At 42.5% G+C, this 25420-nt stretch overlaps 1 protein-coding gene and 1 non-coding gene across 7 annotated transcripts in view; one reads left to right on the plus strand and one right to left on the minus strand.

Moving 5' to 3' along the window:
- The window catches only part of klhl13 (kelch-like family member 13), a 333304-nt gene that overhangs the window by 200406 nt on the left and 107478 nt on the right, over positions 1-25420 (plus strand). Inside the window, exon 1 of one of the 6 annotated variants that reach the window (XM_070883160.1) lies at positions 21021-21132. The exons of 4 other annotated variants lie outside the window; for them this stretch is intronic. In XM_070883160.1, coding sequence (XP_070739261.1) covers positions 21053-21132 — 80 coding nt within the window. In that variant the 5' untranslated portion in view covers positions 21021-21052. Of the gene's footprint in view, positions 1-21020; positions 21133-21220; positions 21746-25420 lie in introns of those variants that run through there. One more of the 6 variants, XM_070883159.1, reaches the window with a different exon arrangement.
- Positions 4701-4899, minus strand: LOC139266370 (U2 spliceosomal RNA). The gene has a single exon (XR_011593701.1). It is a non-coding gene; the product is annotated as a U2 spliceosomal RNA (small nuclear RNA).

Consider the following 25420-nt stretch of genomic DNA (forward strand, 5'->3'; position numbering starts at 1 on the left):
CGCTGGACCCCCTGCAATCCCCCCCACCCCCCTGGCTGGACCCACGGCCACCCCCCCGCCCCGCCAGCTTGACCCGCTGCAATCCCCAGCCGAATAGCCCTCCCACTCCCGAACTTCAACTCACAGGGAGCGGGACTGAGCGGAACGGCCATTCAGCCTGGGATTGCAGCAGGTCCAGCTTTTGCGGGGGGGTGGGGGGGCGGGGGGGAGTAGTCCTTTTGGCCCAGAAATCATCAAAAAGAGTTCCCTGTGGGGAAAAAAAAAAGTATTTTATTGTGTATTCTTATTGCCACGTTCCTGTCCTCTTGTGCGCCGCGTTGATTCCTTAAGTTAACACACGTTTTTTTTGTGGGGCTTTTGGGCAGTCTGCGTCGCGCTTAAAAAAATCGTGGCTGGCCAAAATAGATTAAGTCCACAAAAACGGCGCCTGATCTCGTTTTGACTCGTGTCTGCGGCAAAAATGTTTCAACTGGCGCACGTGGTCGTCGCCAGCGTCCAAACGTTGGCGAAAGTTGGAAAGTGAGTATTTCACGCCTAAAAACGTTTGGACGCCAAAAAATGGCGCACAATCATGGTGAAAATAGAACCCCATGTCTTCTGAGTTTCTTGATGGAATTTGCAGCTCATGGTTAGGTTTCTATTTTATAAAGAGAGAGCACCCATTTATATAACGCCATCATGACATCCCAAAGCACTTCACAGCCAATGTAATACTTTAGAAGTGTACCTGTTGTTAGGGACTCAATCTGCGCACAACAAGATTGCACAAGCAGCAAATGAGATAAATGACCAGTTAATCTGTTTTTGGTGGTGTTGCTTGAGGAATAAATGTTGACTAGGACACACACGCAGGATAGGCAGACGGATGCTCGGTTTAATGTCTCACCTGAAAGATGCCACCTTCAACAGTGCAGCACTCCCTCAGTACTGCACTGAAATGCTGTTATTGGCCCAGAAATTGCGGTCGGAGGCTTATCGTGGGGGGATGCCCCCGACCTGAAAAATTCTACGAATATACGGGTTGGTCAGGGAGGTTCGGAAATTTGCGGTCCTGGGCCTCTATGCAAAGGCCTGCGTCGAGGCCCACATATCCCAGAGACTTGGGCACATCGTGTGCATCCCTAGAATCACGTAGGCTGACCCAACCTATCCAAGTAGGAGTTTTCCCATTCACACGTATGGTGCTTCCAGATATGCAATCACTATAAGTATGAATGGGAATACCCCCAAAACACACAAACACTTAAAAATAAATTCAAAAAACATCACATATTTAAAATTAATCAAAATGGAATGTAATTAATTATTTGAAACAAAAGCGTAATTTAAAAAAAAATTTTTTTTTAATTTTACAAATTTTAAAGGGTCTAAAAATAAACTTGCCTTATTTAACAGGATTTTAAATGTTTAAGTTATTTTTTTTTAAATGTCTTTTTCTGTCCGTTAAAAGTGTTGCACTGATCAGAATTTGAAGGGCATTCGCTGGATCGAAATTGGGCAAATAGCCCAACTCTCCACCCGCGGAAGCCCTTTACTTCTATAGGATTCTTGACCAATCGCAAGTTTAGGTGTATGCACATTGCATGTCTAAAGCAGGAACTTGCAGGGCCCCTACGGGTGCGTGCGCACCTCATACTAACCCCTAGGGGCCGCAAATTCTGAGACATTATGTACTTGGGTCCTGGAGTGGGGATTGAACCCAACCTTCTCACTTGGGAGCTCAGAGTGCTACTGCTGAGCCAAAGCTGATTTTATTTTGCAATTATAATGTCAGCCATCCATCGAAGATTTTGTCTTGGCAAAGCCTGATACTGAAAGTTTGCAGTTTTCTCAACCAGGTCTGCCAGACGTTGAGATGAAGTGACGACAGCAGATGTCTTTGATTTTATGTAGTCTTTTACTGGCATTAATACTTGGCATTCAAGACACCAAACTAACCCTATTACAAAACTGACTTGTAGCTTTAGTTGATGTTATATGATGGAAAAGATGGTCTTCAGTTTGAGATCTGAATGAGAATGCCCAACATGCTGAGTATGAATTTATTCATTTTTGTACAATTTACTTATTGATAATTTGATTGCATCATTTATATTCTTAGAAAATATATATTTCTAACTATGTGCTTTGCCTCAAGTCTTTACATAAATTTTCATTAAACTTAGATGCAATAACTTCAGGGCCATTTGGTATTGGCTGTGTTTCACAGTACCGATTTCAGGAATTGATTGTGGTCTGGAAGCTGTTGCATCCTGTGAGGTTCGCAGACTTGGAATTATAAAACAAAGGATGGTCACGATAGATTTGAAGTGAAGAGAATGAATGAAGTGAGTGTGTTAGCAGCAGAATTATATTGAAGATTAGAAAACAACAGAAACCGAAGTGGTTTAATTGTCAACAGTAACAGAAACCAGAGAATGGGAGCCAGTAATAGAATAAACAAATCATTTATCTGTCAAATGTAGCAGTTCGTCTCGCTTCCTCGTATCGCTCTCCACCCCCACCTCTCAAAAATAAACTCTCTCCCGACTCTCTTGCAACTGCACTTGTGAACTCCCAACTGTCCAGCCTTTGGCCCTCCATTCACCATGACTTTTCTGCAGCTTCCGATCTGCACAGCCGTACTCTCACCACCACCTTTGATGCCCTCGTCCCTATTAAAACTCTCTCACCCTGGCCGCTCCTCTTGGTACGGCCCTTATTTTTGCTCCCCTAAGTCCAAGGGACACAAACATGAACGGACATGGCGGACAACTGGTTTAGCCATTCACCGCCAGATCTGGCTAGACCACATAAAGCATTATCGGGTTCTGCTCTCATCTGCCAAAATCGCTCACTACTCGAGAATCATTCTGGAATACAAACATAAACACCAGCTACTATTCTCCACTGCTTCTTCTTAAGGGTCTTCTTAAACCCCTCTCCCCTGTATCCTGATCCTCACCTTCTCCGACAACAAGTGTGAGGAGCTCATGGACTTCTTTGTCTCTAAGATTGAGACCATCTGTTCAGCTGCCTCTGCCACTTCCCTTCCTTTTCCTAGCGCACCGAACCAAACTTCCTCTAAGAATCCCCCCCTGCTCTAGCCCTGACCTCAAATCTTTCTCCAGTTTCTCTCCGATCTCCTCTCATGATGTCTCTGAGCTCATCTTGTCCAGGAGACTCACTTCCTGCTTGCTTGACCCTATTCCTACCAAACTACTGACCACCCAACTTCCTTTTCTGGCTCCCTTGTTGGCTGACATTGTTAACGATTCTCTCTCCTCAGATACTATCCCCCCTCTCCCTCAAATCTGCCATCATCACCCCTCTCCTCAAAAACCAACCCTCAATCCCTCCATCCTTGCAAACTACCACCCCATCTCATACCTCCCTTTCCTCTCCAAAGTCCTTAAACGTGTTGTCACCTTCCAAATCCATTCCCAATCTTCCGGCAACTCCATGTTTGAATCCCTCCAATCAGGTTTCCACCCCGCCACAGTACTGAATCGGCTCTCATCAAAGTCACAAATGACATCCTTTGTGACTGTAACAAAGACAAACTATCCCTCCTCATCCTTCTCGACCTGTCTGCAGCCTTTGACACGGTTGACCACTCCATCCTTCTCCAACGTCTCTCCACCGTCGTCCAGCTAGGTGGGACTACACTTGATTGGTTCCATTCTTATCTATCTAATCGTAGCCAGAGAATCACCTGCAATGGCTTCTCTTGCTGCTTTCTCATCGTTACCTGTGGTGTCCCCCAAAGAACTATCCTTGACTTCCTCCTATTTCTCATCTACATGTTGCCCCTTGGCGATATCATCTGAAAACACAGCGTCAGTTTCCACATGTATGCTGATGACACCCAGCTTTGCTTCACTACCCCTACGAGTTCTCTCGACCCCTCCACAATCTCTAAATTGTCAGACTGCTTGTCTGACATCTAGTTCTGGATGAGCAGAAATTTTCTCCAATTAAATATTGGGAAAACCAAAGCCATTGTTTTCGACCCGCGCCACAAATTCCGTTCCCTAGCAACTGACTCCATCCCTCTCCCCAACTTCTGTCTGAGGCTGAACCAGGCTGTTCGCAATATTGGTGTCATACTTGACCCTGAAACGAGCTTTCGACCACATATCCGTAGCTTAACTAAGACCACCTATTTCCATCTCCGTAACATCGTCTGTCTCCGCCCTTGCCGCAGTTCATCGGCTGCTGAAACCCTCATCCATGCCTTTGTTACCTCTAGACTTGACTATTCCAACTCTCTCCTGGCTGGCCTCCCACATTCTACCCTACGTAAACTAGAGGTGATCCAAAACTTGGCTGCCCCGTGTCCTAACTCGCACTGTCCTGCTCACCCATCATCCCTGTGCTCGCTGACTGATACTGGCTTCCGATTTAGTAACACCTCGATTTTCAAAATTCTCATCCTTGTTTTCAAATCCCTCCATGATCACGCCCCTCCCTATTTCTGTTATCTCCACCAGCCCCATAGCCTCCCAAGATATCTGTGCTACTCAAATTCTGCCCTCTTGAGCATCCCTGATTATAATTGCTCAACCATTGGTGCCTTCTGTTTTTTTTTATTTATTCGTTGCCAATCTTTCCAATTCTTTGTCAAATCAACTTGGCAGATCACAAACGCCAGAGGTCACCTTGGGCCCATTCAAGGATCACTCTGCGCCAATGTTTTTGCTCTTAGCCAAAAGGCCTAGAGCCACTGCACCGTTCCTGGAAGTACTGCAATACCAGGTTTGTGCCATGGAGGTGGATGTGTGCCCCTCCACCCACCTCCTATTTCCAAAAAGCATAGGAGAACCACCTTCCTGATCCAGGGAGAACCACTTTCTGGTCATGGTTACTCCCCTGTCAGGTCAGTTACGCATGATCTTAGCCAAAAGGCCGAGAAGCGACCATTGGTGCCTTCTGTTGCCTCGGCCCCAAGCTCTGGAGCTCCCTGCCTAAACCTCTCTACCTCTCTATCTCCTTGAAGACGCTCCTTAAAACCTACTTCTTGGTCACCTGCCCTAATTTCTCCTTGTGTGGCTCGGTGTCAATTTCATTTCCTCATAATACTCGTGAAGTGCCTTGGGATGTTTTACTACGGTTAAGGCGCCATATAATTTCAACTTGTTGTCATTGATCCATAAAGATTTCTCAATATTTTGCATAATCTGATAGCAGTATATTTTAACCTACTTGCCATCCTCTACTGTGAATTAGAGATTGCCTAATAAATGCTTCATGTAGCGTATTAGTATAACTGTAGTCTATTTAATAAACAGTACAATGGTATATTTTAAGTACAGTGTATTATAACAATTGTCTGTGTATACAGGGTACTGGTCGTCCTCATATAGTGTATTAATATAACTCTAGTCTCTTTTCTTTATGGCACAAATATATTATACTGTACCAGTTTTACTTGTTAATGATCTTTATGCTTTGTCATTACAATTAATGGCTTATTGAAGTACTCCAGTTAAAGTCAACACTCTCTTTCTCGTCCTCCAAATTGTGATGGAGGGCGTGTATGGTTTCAGCTCTGCAAATACTGTAATAGTTATGACAGTTGCTGTGATGAGTCAGAAGATTTCAGTTGTTGCTGGCAGCATATGTAGTACTTGTCTGTGGTACCATTCCAACACAATCTTGAGTCTTAATGAATTTACAGCCCCTGCAGAATTGTGCTCTCGCTCTCTCCTAAGTATGTGTGTGACCTGAATGTTTGATGGGGCTCTGGAACAACGTGATGAGGACAAGCTGAGTGGACGAAGCATGGATTCCGAGCACTTTGGTTTGGTTCTATGGTCGCTACTGGTCCTTGTTTTTGAATGTAATGGTTGCTTCACGATGACCACACCTCATGGATCCCTAGTTATCGTATGATGCAATCGTGAATGATGTCATGATGACTGGCAGCGTGGGCAAAGGTCCCTTTAAAAAAATATATATAAATATTGGTAGTAGGGTGATGAATTGAAAAAATATAAATTTTGAAAGGTTCAACATTTTCTTCTCATTTATTATAAAATTTAACAGACAGGTGAGTAATGGAGCAGCAGGAAATGTCGAGATAGTGCAGCGAACCTCTCTTATCCAGAACTCCCTTATACAGAACTCCCTTATCCAGAACAACCCCTCGTCCAGAACCATTCCCGGCCACCAGGTGGAGCATGCGCAGATTTCTGGCATGAACAAATTGAAGTCCTTCCTTGCTGCTGACTCCCGCAATCACTGGCCTGATCCAGCGATCCACCCCGCCAATAATCTTTCTGCCGCACTCCCAGCCCCAAGCCCGATATCCCCTTGCTCAGTACCTGTACCATCCAACTTAATGTGAACTCCCCTCGCCCAGGAAAAAGCCCTTTTCCAGAACAGGCCAGGCCCTGAGCGTTCCGGATAAGGATACATAGAATTTTTAAAAAGAATTCTGTGAGCAGTGCTTCAGGATATGAACTAATATTTATCTATTGAATATTATGAATGCTATTCTGTGTATCCATAGGTAGATAAACCTGATTAATGTAATGTATCTACCTTTTGTATGAGGTGATCTCTGCCCCAGCCAGAAACGGGTCCAATCTCGGTTGGAGGAATTCAGCGAATCAGCATTCCCTGCACAAGCCGGCAGCTTGTTCCACAGGTCCAACACACTCTGGGCAAAGGACGGACCCATGACATCTAACATAACTCTGGCCATTCGAGATTTTTATCCCTGGCCCTCCCGAACCTATTTTGTTGAATATGTTGTTTTGTGGAATGGGTTGAGTCCAACAAACTTAACAGACTCAGCATTCTTGTCCTGTCACAATCATAGCTAATAGCTTCTTGCAGCTTTCCGGATTAGTGGCATTGTGCTCGAAGGAAAATACCTTTCTTCCTTTCTCCATCTCAATCTCCTGCCCAATCCCATTCAACAACAACTACTTGTATTTATAGTCGTAAAACGTCCTAACACGCTTCACAGGAGCGTTATCAAACATAATCTGGCACCGAACCACATAAGGAGATATTCGGGCAGATGACCAAAAGCTTGGCCAAAGAGGTAAGTTTAAAGGAGCATTTTAAAAGAGGAAAGGGAGAAAGAAATTGAGAGGTTTAGGGAGGGAGTTTCAGAGCTTGCGGCCTCAGTAGCTGAGCGAATTGCTGCCAACGGTAGAGCAATGAAAATCAGGGATGCTGAAGGGGCCAGAATTGGAGGAGTGCAGATGTCTGGGGGCGGGGTGGAGAGTTGTCGGGCTGGAGGAGATTACAGAGATAGGGAGGGGCAAGCCAGGGAGGGATTTGAAAACAAAGATGACAATTTTAAAATAGAGGTGTTGCTTAACCGGAAACCAAGGTAGGTCAGCGAGCACAGGGGTGAGTGTGCAGTTTTGACTACTTTTCTCCCATGGTACATTCCAAGTGAATGCTGACTTGGTGCGAATTAGGACACAGGCTGCTGAGTTTTGGATTACCTCAGGTTTACGGGGGAAGGAAGATGGGAGGCCGGCCAGGAGTGAGTTGGAATAGTCAAGTCTAGAGGTAACAAAGATATGGATGAGGGTTTCAGCTGCAGATGAGCTGAGGCAAGGGTGGAGTCCGTTTCAGTTTGAGGGAAGGGAGACATGGCTAATCTCTCACTGTTAAGTGCTCTGTTGGGCAGAAGTCTGAACAAAGAACTGAACTTTGTGCAGTTTTGACTACTTTTCTCCCATGGTACATTCCAAGTGAATGCTGATAAGAAATTGGTTGCGATGAAGCCCCCAGATCAAGTGACTTAACAAACACTGAGGTGAAAGAATTGGCTTCAATGATCGTAAAGCCACTTCATCTTCTGTGATGGTATGTGTAACAATAGGCAGTCTTGTCTGTGAACGGGAACTAGTGGGTCCCCACAGATAAAAGAGGAAGAATGATGAGAACAAAACAGAGAACTGAACCAATTCACAGAAACAACACCGAGGAAAGGAGTAGACAAACTATTGAAAAAAACAGCTGAAAAGTATGACTCGGAATGTGGCCTTCCTTAGAGTAGCCTAGGGTTTGGTGGCTGCAGAATTGCCCAATGTTAATAAACCATGAACTGGGTAATAGGAATTTAAAGGGAAAATCAATTCATTATATAACATTTCCTGTTTGAAGCACTTCCCATAATTTATAGCTAGAATAATGGACACATTGATTCTTTTTGAAGCACTGTTTAAATATGAAACACGAGCTTCCCGATATACTCTTATCCACTTATTAGAAATACTATTTTGCTCAGTACTTTATGTAAGACGAAGGTATCTGTACTTCATTGCTGTTGGTTGGGCAAATGATTGTTATCAATGTAAGATTGCTGTTATTGATTTGCTATTTCACAAGGTCTCTTTAATCCCAAGGAACGATTTATAGTGAATATATCAACAAATATTACCTTGAAACAGCTTGCATTTACTTGTGTTTGTTCGTATTTTGCAAGCAGCTTGTGCTGTTTCTACCCCCGTTTGTTCTAATGCGGATTGTGTGTGTGGTGGGGCAGGGTGGGGGGGGTGGGGTATTCGAAACCATCTCAATTCACCTGTTACATCCTCAAAAAGATCCTAGAAGCACTTGCCTTTCACACCCTCAAGACATGCGACAGCCAATGAATAACTTTTAAAGTGTAGTCACTGCTGTCTTGCGGGCAAATGATCCCTTCTTAATTTTACAACAATTGTGTGTTTTTTCCCAATTCAAATGATTCTTTTCTATTTACGAATGAAAATTCTCTAGATTCGTGCAAAATTGCCAAATGTCCAGTTTTATAAACCCCAATTTAGGTTTCAGTGCAGATATTACAAGTGTTTGGCACATGCATTCCATCTGACTGCCTGTGGATGGAGACAGAGCCACAGACTTTCCACCATATAAGCTAGCTCTCTCTTGTGAACTACCTTAAAGCATTTGTAACTAATCTGAAAAAGCAGGTTACTACATTATGCCTGCCATCCACAGCCTCTCGAGTGTAAAATCGTGTCCACTGTTACTTTAAATATAAAGCAAGTCGTTATTCCATCTTGCAAATAACCAATGTGCGATCTTGGTAATGATGTCCATGACCCACACCCTGCATTTCTGCAATGCACTTCAGACAGAAAGATGTCTCGGTGCACCTTCCATTGAGGATGAAGATCAGTTAAGGCTGCATGTACACTATAGATGTATCATTGATGCCAACTGTATTTGCTTTGTAAATTCTGACCTGGCTCCAGTGAGAAGAGAGTGATATTAACTGGATAAACACTACAGCCGCATCAATAGTGCCTTTAACATAGGAAAACCAGATTCACAGAGATGTAATTTTAAAAAAATGGATGCTAAGCCAAAGAGGCAGGTATTTGGCGGGGGTCTTGGGGGGGCCAAAAACTTAGTCAAAGTGGGGTGAGTTTAAGGAGAGTCTGAAAGGTGGACAGGGCAGTGGAAGCAGAGGGCTTTGGGGAAGGAATTCCAGAACATGGGCTAATCTTTGATGCAAAGTGAAACTGCTTCACACCAACGTTGTAGTTGTGCTATAAATGCAGCCTATTCAACCATGAGTCTTATCCCCTTTTCGCATTCTGAAAATGAAGATACACCAGTGGTTTTTATTGAACGATAGCAATTTATCATCGGCGTTATAATCATTCTGTAAGCCTGGCTCAGCCGTATAACTCTTGCCTCTGAGTCAGAAGGTTATTAGTTCATTCCCCCCTCCAGGGACTTGAGCAATTAATCCAGGCTGAAGTTTCAGTCTAGTACTGGAGGCGCGTCTTTTAGATGCGATGTTAAAGCAAGGCCTCGTCTGTCTTTTCAGGTGGGCATACAAAATCCCGTTGCACGGGGAGTTCTCTCAGTATCCTGGGTAAAATTCATTCCTGAATCAATATCGCCAGAACAGATGAGCTTGTCATTTATCTGATTGCTGTTTGTGTGCAAATTAGCTGCCATCTTGCTCTATCCACACTGACCCACTCATGGGCAAGCTCTTAGGAGTTCTCATTGGTACATCCGACTGAGGTGTTGAAGGGAGTGCCATCCATTTAGTGTGGATTGTGACACTTCCTTTTACTTAAAGCTAGCCTTTATACTGCTACTGTTTTGATTTGGATTCTGTGAGATTGTGCTCCATCTCCCAGTGTTCATACTGATAAATCCAGCTCCCTTATTTCAACAGCCCACAAAAATCTGGCTCAGTAGATCAATGGAATCAGGGAGCTGGACTTATCATTTCTGTGCCAGAATATGCAGGGATTGTTTGGCAGGGCATTGACCCCTGATGCTGTCATCTGGAGATGTGTTGCCCGGTAATAGTGGTAACAGTTTTGGGACAGATCATCTGTCTTGATGTAATTACAGGTCTCTGAGTTACTTGCTCTTTTCGATGAATCTGCTCGACTGCTTACTGAAGAAAGAAAGACTTGTATGTATATACAGGTAGTGCCTTTCATGACCTCAGGATGTCCCAAAGTGCTTTGCAGCCAATGAAGTACTTTCGAAGTGTAGTCACTGGGTTAATGTAGGAAATGCAGCAGTCAATTTACACACAGTAAGCTTCCACAAATGATAATGAGCTCATTTGATTTTGGTAATGTTTAGTTGAGGGATAAATACTGGTCAGGACAGCAGGACCCACTCCCTGCTCATCTTTGAATAGTGCGATGGGATCATTTACATCCACCTGCGACGGTAGACGGGGCCTCGGTTTAATGTTGCATCCAAAAGATGGCACCTCTGACAGTGCAGCACTCCGTCAGTACTGCATCAGTGTCAGCCTAGATTATTGCCCAAGTCTCCGGTGTAAACGGACAATTTTCCAAATCAGGTGAATGTGCTTTCACTGAGCTAAGGCTGACAGTTCACTAATTTGGGAAAGTCAATTTAGAGGATTTTGACTGGGAACATTTCGACAGGTGAAGGAGCCTTGGTAGGAAATTAATAACAATAACTTGCATTTAACTTAGTAAAGCATCCAGAGGCACCTCACAGGAGCGTTAGCGGACAGAATTTCACACTGAACCACATAAAAGGTTACTGCACAAGATAAAAGTTCACGGGGTTGGGCGTAATATATTAGCATGGATAGAGGATTGGCTAGCTCACAAAGAACAGAGAGTTCGAATAAATGGTTCATTCTCTGGTTGGCAACCAGTAACTAGTGGGGTGCCGTAGGGATCAGTGCTGGGACCCCAACTTTTTACAATCTATATTAACGACTTGGAAGAAGGGACTGAGTGTAATGTAGCCAAGTTTGCCAACGATAAAAAGATGGGAGGAAAAACAATGTGTGAGGAGGACACAAAGAAATCTGCAAAAGGACAGGCGAAGTGAGTGGGCAAAAATTTGGCAGATGGAGTATAATGTTGGAAAGTGTGAGGTCATGCACTTTGGCAGAAAAAAAATCAAAGAGCAAGTTATTATTTAAATGGAGAAAGATTGCAAAGTGCCACAGTACAGTGGGACCTGGAGGTACTTGTGCATGAAACACAAAAGGATAGTATGCAGGTACAGCAAGTGATCAGGTAGGCCAATGGTATCTTGGCCTTTATTGCAAAGGGGATGGAGTATAAAAGTATGGAAGTCTTGCTACAGCTATATAAGGTATTGGTGAGGCCACACCTGGAATACTGCATGCAGTTTTGGTTTCCATATTTACGAAAGCATGTTTTGGAGGCAGTTCAGAGAAGGTTCACTAGGTTGATTCCGGGGATGAGGGGGTTGACTTATGAGGAATGGTTGAGTAGGTTGGGCCTCTACTCATTGGAATTCAGAAGAATGAGGTGTGATTGTATTGAAACATATAAGATTATGAGGGGGCTTGACAAGGAGGATGCAGAGAGGATGTTTCCACTGATGGGGGAGACTAGAACTAGAGGGCATAATCTTAGAATAAGGGGCCGCCCATTTAAAACTGAGATGAGGAGAAATTTCTTCTCTCAAAGGGTTGTAAATCTGTGGAATTCACTGCCTCAGAGAGCTGTGGAAGCTGGGACATTGAATAAATTTAAGACAGTTTCTTAAACGATGAGGGGATAAGGGGTTATGGGGAGAGGGTGGGGAAGTGGAGCTGAGTCCATGATCAGATCAGCCATGATCTTATTGAAAGACTGAGCAGGCTCGAGAGGCCGTATGGCCTACTCCTGTTCCTATTTCTTATGTTCTTATAAGGATATAGGACAATTCAAAACTTGGTCAAAGAGATAGGCTTTAAGCAGCATCTTAAAGGAGAACAGAAGGAAGGGGGTGAGGTTTAAGGAGGGAATTCCAGAACTTGGGACCTAAGCTGAAGGCACGACTGCAAGTGGTGGGGTGAAGGAAATTGGGGGTGGAAGGAGGGTTGTAGAGGTGGAAGAGGTTACAGAGATGGGGAGGGTTGAGGCCATGGAGGGATTTGAACACAAATTGAGAATTTTGAATTCGAGGCGTTGCTGGACTGGGAGGCAATGTAGGTCAGCAAGCACAGGGTGAACGGCACTCCGTGGAAGTTAGGATATAGGAGGCAGAGTTTTGGATGAGCTGAAGTTTATAAGAAGATGGGAGGCCAGGAGAGTTGGACGACGGGGGAGAGGCGTTGGAGGAGGATGGTGTGGTCAACCGTGTCAAAGGCTTTTAAGCAAGTCGAGAAGAATGAAGAGATCTGGTTTACCATGGTCACAGTCACATAGGATGTCATTTGTGACTTTGATAAAGGTTGTTTGAGTGCTGCGGCAGGGGCGGAAACCTGATTGGAGTGATTCAAACGTGGAGTTGCGGGAAAGGTGGGATCAGATTTTGGAGGCAACAAGAACTGGAGAGGAAAGGGAGGTTGAAGATAGGGATGATAGTTTGCAAGGACAGAGAGGGGTCAAAGGTGGGTTTTTGAGGAGGTGGGTGTAATGACAGATTTGAAAACGAGGGCGACACTACCAGAGTTGAGGGAACTGTTAACAATATCAGATAGGGTAGTAGAACCTGAGAGATTGGGAAGTGTATTCAACACACCGCTCCCTCATGGATAGCCTCGAGTACTGTTGAGAAATTGGCTTGGTGGAGTCTTTGGTACTTAAGGGGCTAGATTAACCTTAAAGAACTTGAAGCATGCCAGGACCCTCTTGAAGTGAAATGTGTTAACAACTGGAGAACGCTGCTTACCTACTGGTATGACATTAGTTTCCATGCAGTTTACTTTGTGCTCGAACAGGGCTTTGAATCTTTTATTGCAGTCTGCGATGTTGGGTGTTGAAGTGGGCTTCCACTGCAACAGTGATGAAGATAGTGTGTAAATAGGGATTCCCAATAGTGTTTGAATACAGATTACACTGGTAAATTGGAAGTAACACCCCAAGCAGCTGGTCTTTCACTTTTACACCAAAGCTCCAGATCAGAAGTGTTAATGTGGTGTTCAACTGATTGGATTCTGAAGTGCAGGGGACTATTGGGATATCCCTATAACATTATAAGAATGCCGTAAGAAAGAAAGACTTAGATTTATATAATGCCTTTCATGCCGTCTCTTAGTGCTTTACAGCCAATGAAGTGCTTTTGGAGTGTGGTCACTGTTGTAATGTGGGAAATGCGGCAGCCAATTTTTGCACAGCAAGCCCCCACAAACATCAGTGTGATGACCAGATAATCCATTTTGTTATGTTGATTGAGATAAATATTGGCCAGGACACCAGGGAGAACTTCCCTGCTCTTCGAAATAGTGCTATGGGATCTTTTACATCCATCTACTTGAGAGGGCAGATGGGGCCTCGGTTTAATGTCTCATCTGAAAGACTGCTTCAACCTGATTTAAGAAGAAGAAAGTAAAATCCAATTTGAAAGTACATCAGAGTTGAAACCCATAGAAAGCTCTGTTTATTTGGGGAAGTGTAAATGCCTCCGGTATGATACTAGTTGAGTGTCTGACTGGGTTTTCTAAGGAGAAGCATTCTTCTTTGGAAAGGATCCTTACCCATAGTGCTTTGCTTATCTCCTTCCAAGAAGCATGGAGATGTCCTCAGGCTGGATAGCCCTGAGAATAATAGGAAATTAACTTGGAAGGGTGAAATAAAATGTAGGGGAGAAGGGGGCCGGTGAAGGAGTTGGGTCTGCCATTTTTGGCCACCTTGAGGTTCAAAATGGCAGTGGGATTGCAATAATGGGGGAGGAAATTCAGTCAGAAAGGAGATTTAATTTCAAAGTTGACCTACCAAACCTTTTGTGGATTGAGCACGGGTTTGCTCTTTGTTACAGCCGTGTCACTCACCCTTATCAGATAAAACACATCTTCAGCTACAGAAGATGCTGAATTAGGGATATGTGCTGGAAATCAGTTCTTCTGCTTACCTCCTCTTCCAAAAGTATTGTTTTAAAAAAAAACAATGAAAATTGATCCTTATTTTTACCTCGTGCATTCATCATCATCGACACACTGCCCCTCCTATCCAAGACCATTTTTCGAAAATCAAGACCATGACAAGTAGTCCCTCAGGTGGGATGTGATTACATTCCAGTGGTAAATAGTTCCATTTTATTACGTTTCACATTCAATTGAATTCCCCAGGTCAGTGCAGACTTAACTTGGGTGGAGGCTGAAATTAGTAATCATGAAAGAGTAAATTCATTGATTCTGCACTCCCAGCAGGGAGCTGCATTCAAAGGGCGTGTGGATTGGATTGTTGGTAACAGGATTATTTGTTCTTGGAATATGGGCCGGGTGGGCAAGGCAGCTGTTACTGCTATACCTTGTTGCCCTGGGAAGCCTTCGGCAGGGGTGGGGGGGGGGGGGCGGAGATTAGAGGATGCGCCTAAAACAGCGCATGCGTTTAAAATAAAAACAACCAACACATTGCTCATGCGCACATCAAAAAAAACTGCACGTGTGCAGTAAAACAATATTTTTAAAAATGCGTAAAGTTCTATCATCGAAGGAGTAGCAGTAATGGTAAGTTTTCTCATTTGTTTTATTTTTAAAGTTACATGAAGTTAAAGTTACATAAGGTTCCATAAAGTTAATGTTAAATATCCAGGGAGTCGATTTGGCCGGGGATGGGAGTGGGCCAACGCAACTTTCTTTAGCTGTTAGTAAGGTTTTTTCCTACGGTGTTTTTAATGTGTCTGCGCCGATTAAAAAACAATATCACTAATCAGGAAACTTGGCCTTATGGCCCGAAATGGCGCGTATTGTACTTTTCAACATCCACCAGCGCCAGAATATATGGCGCTGGTAGTCGACACTGGAGCCCCATAATTGGGGAATCTTTAAACTAAAACTCAGCACCAGAAAAATTGCTGGGCGCCGAAAAAACGGCGCCGAATGCTGCGCAAAATCAGGGCCGTAGTGAGGTTGTGAAATAATATCCCTGTATGTTTTAGTTCAGTTTTATGCCATTTCACATTGCAAAGCAGTGTTGTGACTCGGGAGTTAACATTAGCCATTGTGTTCATAAATGAACATAAAATAATTTTTAGGCAATTATATTTTGGTACTTTTGACTGCATATCCTCAATGTACCAGCTAACATTGCATACTGTGTGGAAGATGTTTTGAATTTGCATGCCTTGTGAGAATTATTTTACATGGCTTGCTCTCGACTATGATCTGGGAAATATTAACTTGTTTTTCTCTTTACAAATACAGACTGATCTGTGTATTTCCAGAATTTCATGTGTTTGATTCAGTATATCGGGCCCAAGTTTCCACACGATAAAAAACGGACGCCCCTCCGAGCTGGGCGCCCGTTTTTCGCGCCTAAAACGGCGCCGGAAAAAAAATGTGCGATTCTGGAGCACTTTGCAGCTCCTTGTCTGTTTGGCGCGGAGCCTACACTCGCGCCGATTTTGTAAGTTGGAGGGGGCGGGTACCATTTATATTAGTTTTTTTCCTGCCGGCAACGCAGCGTGAAGGAAACATTGGCACTCGGCCATTTTTGTAGTTCTTTGTAGCTGTTTAATTTTTGAACATTTTTTAATAAAAGCACATTGCCATCAGCACTGAGGCTTCTTGCAGCCTTCTCACTGTCTCCTCCCCGCCCCCCCCCCCCCCGGCTCTGCGGGAACGAACGGCTGTTTCCTTCCCCACCCCCCGCGGGAACGAACGCCTGCAGCATTCTCCGTGGCTGAAGCACTTTCACACAGGTAGGAAGATGGTTTATTTAATCTTTTCTTTGCTTATAAATGTTTATTCAGGTTGGATTTATTTGTATAATATTTGTAGAAGTATAAATAAGGATTTATTGTAGAATTTAATGACTTCCCTTCCCCCCCCACCTCGTTCTGGACGCCTAATTTGTAACCTGCGCCTGATTTTTTAATGTGTAGAACAGGTTTTTTCAGTTCTACAAAAATCTTCACTTGCTCCATTCTAAGTTGGTTTGGAGTACGTTTTCACTGTGGAAACTTTGAAATCAGGCGTCAGTGGCCGGACATGCCCCCTTTTGAAGAAAAAATTCTGTTCCAAAGTAGAACTGTTCTACCTGACTAGAACTACAGAAAAAAAAAAGTGGAGAATTGCGATTTCTAAGATAGTCCGTTCTCCACCAGTTGCTCCTAAAAATCAGGTGCAAATCATGTGGAAACTTGGGCCCATTATTTCTGCACAAGAGCATGCAGTACTCAAGCGCAGGCAGCGGAAGGAGCGTGCGGCAAACCAGACTCCCCACCCACCCTTTCCTTCAACCACTGTCTGTCCCACCTGTGACAGAGACTGTAATTCCCGTATTGGACAGTCACCTGAGAACTCACTTTTAGAGTGGAAGCAAGTCTTTCTTGATTTCGAGGGACTGCCTATGATGATGATATTGGGTAGTTTCCCCTTCCTTTTAGCACATATCATGTGCCCAGCAGATTATAAATCAGAAAACAGAGTCTGGAAATCTGAAATAAATAGAGAAAAAGCTGGCAACACTCAACAGATCAGGCAGAATCTGTGGACAGAGGAAGGTAGGGTTAATAGTTCATGTCTGTGACCCTTTGTCAGTACCCAGAGATTACAGATCAATTCCAATATGTCAATGGCCCTTACATCCTCTAAGTAAGTCACAATCAAGGTTTTACATCTGAGTGAGGTGGAGAAGGTTATTAACTTAGCAAGGCACAATTGCAAGATCCTTTTGAGAAGATTAAAATGGGTTTTAGATTTAAATTAATTTTTTGCAGGGCGAGTATAACTTCTTGCTGTGTGGTTATTCTGGACTTCTTTGTTCTTCTGCAAGAGAATTGACTTTGACACCAAATATTGCAGTGCAACAATGTATTTTCAGTTTTTAATGCTAGTGATGTGATATATTCTTATAACAAACACGCTCTACAAGATGGCTCCAACAGAAACTGTCATCATGTGACTTTGTCACTTTACCCTTTTATTGTATTTACATCAGTAGTTGCATTATCACAGTAACCCACTAGGTGGAGCAGTAATCCACTAGGTGGAGCTCTATTACAAGTGCTACAACATCTGAAAAGACAGGTTTGTGGTTATGATACTGGACCAGCAACCTAGAGGCCATGAGTTCAAATCCCAGAATGGCAAATTCAGAATTTAAATTCAATAAAGCTGGTAATGTATGGGCTGGCACCAGAAAAGGTGGTTTGCTTCAAAAACCCAATTGGGTCACTAATGTCCTTCAGGAGAGGGAACCTTCCACCCCCATCCAGTCTGGCCTATATGTGACTGCAGCCCCATCCTTTGATTGTCTCTGAACTTTCTTCACACAACTGGGAAAGGACATTTAATACCGCCTTGCCACATCCTAGAACAAATAATAAAAGGAGTACAGCATAGGAGGCTGATACAGATATTCTAATCTCAAATAAGAAATAATCAGATGTTTGTAAAATTATAGAATCTGATTATGAAGGTTAGTCGGTTAGAACACACAAACTTCCACACAGATATCTCATTCTAAATTTTTAGTTAAAATTTAAGCTACGCACCATATAATCTCTAATTTCAAATGGGGTGTCATAAGTCATAAGGTCTATGAAATAATTTTTTTTTAACAAGTTTCAGTGTATGAAATGTTGCACCTCGATTAGCCTGCATTGTTCTGTTTTAAATTGTAATTAGATTTTTTTTCAATACTGTGTGTGTGTGTTATATGGACCAGTATGATGAACTGGATTGCATGCAGTTAATGGTTTTGAATAGAGGTGCAACATTTCATACACTGAAATTTAAGTTTTTCAAAAATAATTTCATAGACCTTATGACTTATGACACCCCATTGGAAATTAGAGATTATATGGTGCGTAGCTTAAATTTTAACTAAAAATTTAGAATGATATATCTGTGTGGAAGTTTGTGTATTCTAACCGACTAACCTTCATAATCAGATTCTATAATTTTACAAACAGCTGATCATTTCTCATTTGAGATTAGAATATCTGTATCAGCCTCCTATGCTGCACTCCTTTGTTCTAGGGGTCTACAAATCCTTTGGAGATATAGGAATTGCTAGATGAAATAAGACCGAGGTCCATCCAATTCACCTTGGGTTTGATTCCTCCTACCCCCAATTTTAATCACTATGTATATATTCATACACATATTCTGGGCAGTAGTTCGCTGTTAAATGCAAGTCTGATTTCAAGTTTTTAAAAAATTCTGCACTGACTACTTTAGGGGTAATGTTATGATTTACTCTCCTTGTGCGGAACTTCACCCAACAAGACCATGTATCCAGAAATCTTTTGCCCCAAATCATGGGAAGCTCACCTGCAGGGATGTGAGTCGTGAAATTACCCCCTCTGTGATGAGTTTTCCATAATGAAAATTGCTCAGCAATTCAATTGACTGACATTGGTGGCTGGATTCACACAATTGTTTTGCCTTGTATTCTACTTGAAGTGCGTTAAGTGAAAAATACTTATTTTTCTCATGGATTCTTGTAAGAGCTGTGGCTGTAGCCTCAGGAAACTTAGCATGTTGCCGTGATTATGCAACGTGAAGTGAATTTACAAACAGCTTGGTGCAAAGTGGAAGATAATGGCACATATAGAATTTTGATAAAGCAGTTGTTTGTATAGATTAGAGTGCAGCCTTTGTAGTAACGCACCAGAGTTTAGGTTTGATTCCTCCCTCCCTCAATTTTACTCACTTTAGATACATTAGTTGACATGTACACAATGCGTAGTTTTCATTAACTGTAACAGTACCCAAATTAGAGTCCGCCTTGGCTCATTGGTAACAATTTTATTTTCGCTTTGGAAGATCATGAGTACAAGATCACTGCTGAGAGTTATCCCAGTTATATAGTACAGAAGGGAGGCCATTTGGCCCATCGTGCCTGTGCTGGCTCTCTGGGAAAAAAACACCAAATTAGTCCCACTCCCCTGCTCTTTCCCGATAGCCCTGCAATTTTTCCTTTTCAAGTAAATATCCAATTCCCTTTTGAAAGTTACTATTGAATCTGCTTCCATCACACTTTCGGGCGGTGCGTTCCAGATCACAACAACTCGCCGAGTAAAAACATTCTCCTCATCTCCCCTCCTAGTTCTTTTGCTAATTATTTTAAATCGGTGTCCTCTGGTTACCGACCCTACTGCCAATGGAAACAGTTTCTCCTTATTTACTCTATCAAAACTCCTCATGAATTTGAACACCTATATTAAATCTTCCTTTAACCTTCTCTGCTTTAAGGAGAACAACCCCAGCTTCTTCAGTCTCTCCACATAACTGAAACCCCTCTTAATTAATGAAGCCACATGCCCCGAGTATTATCATTAGGGATTCTTGTATCACTCTGGAATATTTAGTTTTCCCCATGTTGTTTCTTCTAAACTGTGTCATCACCTCAAAGGAGTATGAAAAACATTGAATCATGATACTACAGTTGTAATCTCTCTACAATTGAATTCTGGGGCTTTTAGGCTGCCAGTTTTATAATCTGAGCAAGAAAAGGCTATTGCAGAAATGTGTTGCTGTTTTCCATGTATGATGGAGTGAGCGTATTTACACTACGTTTAGTGTCCATACCAAGTGGTTTCAACTTTGCACCAGCTGAACTTGTGCAGTGTAAATGGAATGTTTAGACCAGAACTGATTTCAGTGTCGGGTCAGACTGACACCAGACTCAAGCCACATTTACACTATAACCAGCATTTGTGTAAAGCGAATGCACTTTTCACCAATGCTACAGTTATAGTGTGAACTCACCAAGTGTAAGGCTGTGGACAATTTAATTTTTTAATGGTTTGCTGAAACTATAATAATTTATGTTGTCTTGCTATTTCATGTCTTGTATTTGTTCTGGATAATATGAACATTTCTCTTGGGACAAGTGGCAGATTAAAATGTCCTTGTTCTATTTGCAGTTTTCATTCCACTGCAGATACGGAATTATAGTGTTGTAAATTGGTTGCATATGATTGGATAATAGATAAATATATTCTGCTTTATTATTTAAAGGTCACACAATATGCAATAACTAAATGTCTTGTGAAGGTTTTGAAAATTTAGCATAAAATATTCCTGAGGTAGGTTGCAGTCCCTTTTCAAAGCTACGCATTGTGTTTTTTTGAAAGGGGCTGGTCAAATATTAATATGTTGCTCTCGGAGCTCTTGCTTTTGAAGCCACATGCTCTGAGCGTTATTATCATTAGGGATTCTTATCCGTCCCCAGCCCCGGGATCAGCAGCGGAGCACAGAACAGCAGGGTGGTCCCAGGTGGCCACCTGCTTGACCAACTGCTCCGCTACAACTTCAAGTGGTTGATGAGGTATTCGAGAGCAGTTGAATTGGATCGTTAGCAGCATTGCTGATTGTGACTGCTGGAACATACTGCAAGCAAACCCCATTCCCCGCAGAAGATACAGAATGAGAGCCATGTAATACAGCACGTTGTAAAATACTCGGCTGTTTTGAGTATGGTGCTCGGCAAGGAAGTATGGGGAAAATAAAAGCACACTGAGCAGCAGACACTAGACGGGCAGCCAGGAAATTGCATCAGTTCTGATTTTTTGACATCTTGGACTCTGCATTATGGCTGTGATGGATTGTTAGAATGGAAAAAGGTTTTTATCATAATAACATTGATGCTATGTTTGGATGGAGCTTTTACAGGAGAAAATCAGGCTGCTGAATTTGTTCCCTGATGTCTATTAGCAGTGGCCCAGGGCTATGCTGAAATTTATATCCCATTTGTATTGTTGCAGCCCAAAAGAAGAATTTACAGAGGATGACAAGTGTATTCTGAGTAGGTATGTTGATGACTCAGATATATCACATGATCCTTTTGTGTTTTTTTTATCCTCTACAGTGGTGTTGAAGTCTTGCTGAAATGAAGGGTGTTAACAGTGAATAATTTACTGCTTCATTGCAGAGCCTGGTACAGGTAGCACCGCTCTTGCAGCCCTTATCTTGTTCTCGCAGTGTGTTGAGAAACAAAAGCCCTAATGTGCTGCTCCCGAGAATCGGGCTGCGTGTGGTGCAGTCGGAGCTTCTCTTGAATAAGGTGGCACTTATTGTTGAGTTAGCTTGCTAGAAACCACATCTTGTGCTTTAGGGGAGACAAAGGATTTGGGAAAAGAAAATGCCTTTCAGCCCTGTTTCACTAAGTACAGCAATCGAAAACATTAGCTTAAGAGCAGTGCCAGAATTATTCACGTGTTGTAAGCAGCAGCCACTGTGAGCAGTCTTGTCTGGTATGGAGCTCATAGCTGGAAGTCTGGTTTGGAAATGCTTGTCGCTGGTATCGTAGTACCTTTATAACAACATGCCATTGAAATGGAAAACCAGCAACCCCACAAACTGGAAATTCCCAGTTTCTGTGCTTAAGCCATCCAGGACAACAACACTGACTCCAGCATACATGTAAGTTCACATGCCAGCTTGCTTAAAGCGCTGTGTGGTTTTGAATGTCAATGCTCTAGTGTAATGTGAATTATTCATTAACGCACTTTCTAGCATTAATTACTCAGCTGATGTTTCAGAACTGACAGCTAAAATATATTAGATTGTATGTACTGCATGCACTTAATGCTTTTTTTGTGAGGATTTATGCTGCCGTTTACCATTGAAGGTTAAGGCTGAATGCACTAAATGACTGCATTTGAAGCGTGCTGCATTGTGCAGTATCCGACACTTGATCATTTATTGCAACAATGCCTTCAGTAATTCAGTCTCATTGTTATCAGCCTCGATGCCTGCATCCAGGTTTTTGTTTAAATGTCTTACTTTACCGCTGCATGCCGCCAGGTGTCCTGGTTGAATTGTTGTCTATCCCCTGACACGTTGTACAGTGCTGCTTTGGCACGTGCGAGAGTGAGAGTTAAGGCACCCGATTGAGTTTCCATTAAAGGTTTTTCGGTTTGAAAAATGTTCACCTTGTGAAAGTGGTTGGATATGCACCCCTTTTTTAACATCGAGTTACAGATTTTCTTTATACCAAAATGATTTGTATATTTAAGGGTAAATGGGGTGTCATGGGGTCACAACTGAGTGTCAGGTAATGCTTTGTAAAGTCCTGGCTGATAATATGCAGGCTGAGAGCTCCGCATACTGAATGTAGATAACTTGCTATGTTTGAGCCCTAGTTTAGATAGGGTACGATAGGTGGAAAGTCAGCGTTGCAGATATTCAGTTGTCTTATTTATAAATTTTGTGCTTAGATATGGTTTGATGATAGGATAGATTGTGTAAACTTAAACTGCACAATTGACCAGAACAACTTCCCTTTATATAACTCTTTAATGTTTAAAAAGTCCCTAGCTTCTGTGTAAGATTTTTCTAATTAAGATTTTGTTTAATATATTTACTCCTTTTAATTCTGCTTTCTCTAGTAATTGATACAAGAATTTATTGGTATAGGCATGTCTGTATTTCTACATAGCGCGTTGTAATCTGGACTGACTTTCTTCCATGGACATTTTGGAACGACTGTAATTTTTAGTGTAGGTCTTTCTGCATATAATTGGAGGTTTTGGGGGGGTTTCACGGATGAAATGTTACCTGGCAAAAATGTTGAGGCTTTTGTTAAATTCCGTAACACTGATAAGACCCTCCAAGGCAAAAATCAGAAGCTGTAAAAAAAATATAGTGTGGCTTGTATTTTTCTCACTCCTGCCAGATAACATGACATGGCAGCTCAGTGCAACTTGCTCAGTGCCAGTGACACCACTTCCATTTGGCTCTTTTGCTCCATGAATCCAATCAGGACGCACAGGTTTCCGGAGTGAAAAACATTGAATTAAGAGCTGTGGGCACTAACACAGAAATTGTTGGCACTCGGTTGCACTGCCAGGAGTGAGTAGCACCCGATTTGCTCATGACCTGTCAGGGGAGCAGTTTATGACCAGTGCGATATTCCTGAAAACCAGGCAGTGGAGTTGTCAGTTGAGGGACAGGCTAGAAACCAGACAGACATTTATTTCAAGGAGGGGAAAAGTCTTGATAAAATGCAGGTATCTTGCTGAATGACAACTGAAAACAGAGCCAAAATACTCAATTTGATGCAATGAAAAATCACAACAACAAAAAATGATTACTGGAAACTAAGCAGATTGTGTGTTCAGGACACTGAATGTCCTTAATTCCTGTTATTAAATATCCAGCATTAAATAACATACTTGCAGATACTGCTTTTATAGATGGCACATGTCATGAACTGTAATGATGGTTTGTTTTTGATGGGTTACTGCACATTTGGGACATTGGATGGAATCTACACTGTTCTCTCCCACAGCTCCATTTTCTATAAGTTCTCAAAGCAAAGTTGTTAATGCCCTCAATTACCCATTGTTGTCACTATTCATTTTCAACAACTATTTGCTCTTAAATGACATGGCTATGTAATAAAGGCTACTGTATCAGAAGCTGCAAGACCTGGAATAAAGAAGGGTAGGAGCAAAAGTTATAAGTGGGTTATTAATCAGTCATTTGTGTTGCATACTGCTGTCCCTTCCAATATCACACTTTGTATCTGTTAAAAATTACCAGCTGGAGTCGCATAGTTTTGGAAATAAGTCAATCGGATGACAGCTTCAACGCCTTCCTGCCCACTGACCTTCACCCTCCTGTTTGGTTGTTTCTCCTCAGCCTCCCACTTACAGTAACCATGGTTGCTGCAGAGTTGAGCTTTCCCCTCATTACCAGTTCCAGTGAGTGAAATATAACAAGGGAGCATCATAACATTAGAGCTCGGCTATTTAGGAGTGAAATCAGGAGGCCGTTTTTCTTCGCAAAGGGTGGTAGAAATCTCCCCAAAAAGCTGTGGATACTGCAGGTCGATTTCAAGCTTGGAGCTTTCAAGACTGAGCTTGATGGATCTTTGCGGCTCAGTGGGTCATACCCTCACCTCGGAGTCAGAAAGTTGTGGGTTTAACTCCCACTACAGGGACTTGAGCACAAAATCTAGACTGATACTCCAGTGCAGTGCTGAGGGAGTGCTGCACTGCCAGAGGTGAAACGTTTTTCAGATGGGATGTTAAACTGAGGCCCTGTCTGCCCACTCAAGTCCCACAGCACTATTTCAAAGAAGAGCGGGGTAGTTCTCTCTGGTGTTCTGGTCAATAGTTATCCTTCAATTAACATGACTAAAAGATAAAATAGATTGTCTGGTAATTATCGCATTGGTGTTTGTGGGATATTGCTGTGCACATGACTACACTTGAAAAGTACTTAATTGGCTTTAAAGCGCGTTAGGACGTCCTGAGGTCATTAAAGGTGCGATAGAAATGCAAGTCTTTCTATTAAGGGCTAAAGCAGTTAAATAGAATTGAAGTATGGATCAGACTGGCAGAACAGACTTGAGGGACTGAATGGCCTTGCTGTGTGGGTACTCTGACAGCCCCTCACTGTTTCCCCCTGTCTCAGTCTTTGGCATTCTTTGGATGGTGGTTGGAGAATGGATGGGAAGTGGCAAAGGCATAATGGAAGCTTTGGATCGTGGAGGATTTGGGGGAGTAGTCAAAGGGGCATGGAACAAGCAGGAGAAAGGAAACGATCCTCACCCTATTGAGTCTGCATAGTTTTCACCAGCAATTCTTAGAAATTAAATGATTTTTTAATACTTTAATGTATAAAATGTTCTACCAGAAGTAACAATATGGTACATAATATGTGATCTTGCCCCTGATACCTTTTTTGTGTGTGTGTGTGTATGTATTGACATGTGGAAAATGCTGAAGTCTGCGTCACCTGGCATCAGCTGTTATAGTTTTTTGGAGAGCTATTGTACTGTACACATGGAAAATTCTAAGTGTGGATGGTGCCTGCAATTATAGATTTGCTGGACTTCCACGCTAAGGTTTCAGAATTTGAGAGCCTTTAGAAAGATTGTGTCTACCAAATTCATGGCCCAGAGTCCACCTTCCATTCCCAACTAAAGGATAACAGCATTGCAGGCGAAGGGAATGCAAAATAAAGAAGGGCATTGTTTTTAAGCAGAATTGTACGGAGAATTATCTTCAAAGATCGATGTATTTCAATAGGCAATGGACCCAAACCATGGCTCATCAATGCGTTTCTTGGGTCCCATTTCTCTCAGTA

Source organism: Pristiophorus japonicus, chromosome 6, assembly GCF_044704955.1.
Source record: "Pristiophorus japonicus isolate sPriJap1 chromosome 6, sPriJap1.hap1, whole genome shotgun sequence".
In the NCBI taxonomy this organism is placed as follows: domain Eukaryota; kingdom Metazoa; phylum Chordata; class Chondrichthyes; family Pristiophoridae; genus Pristiophorus; species Pristiophorus japonicus.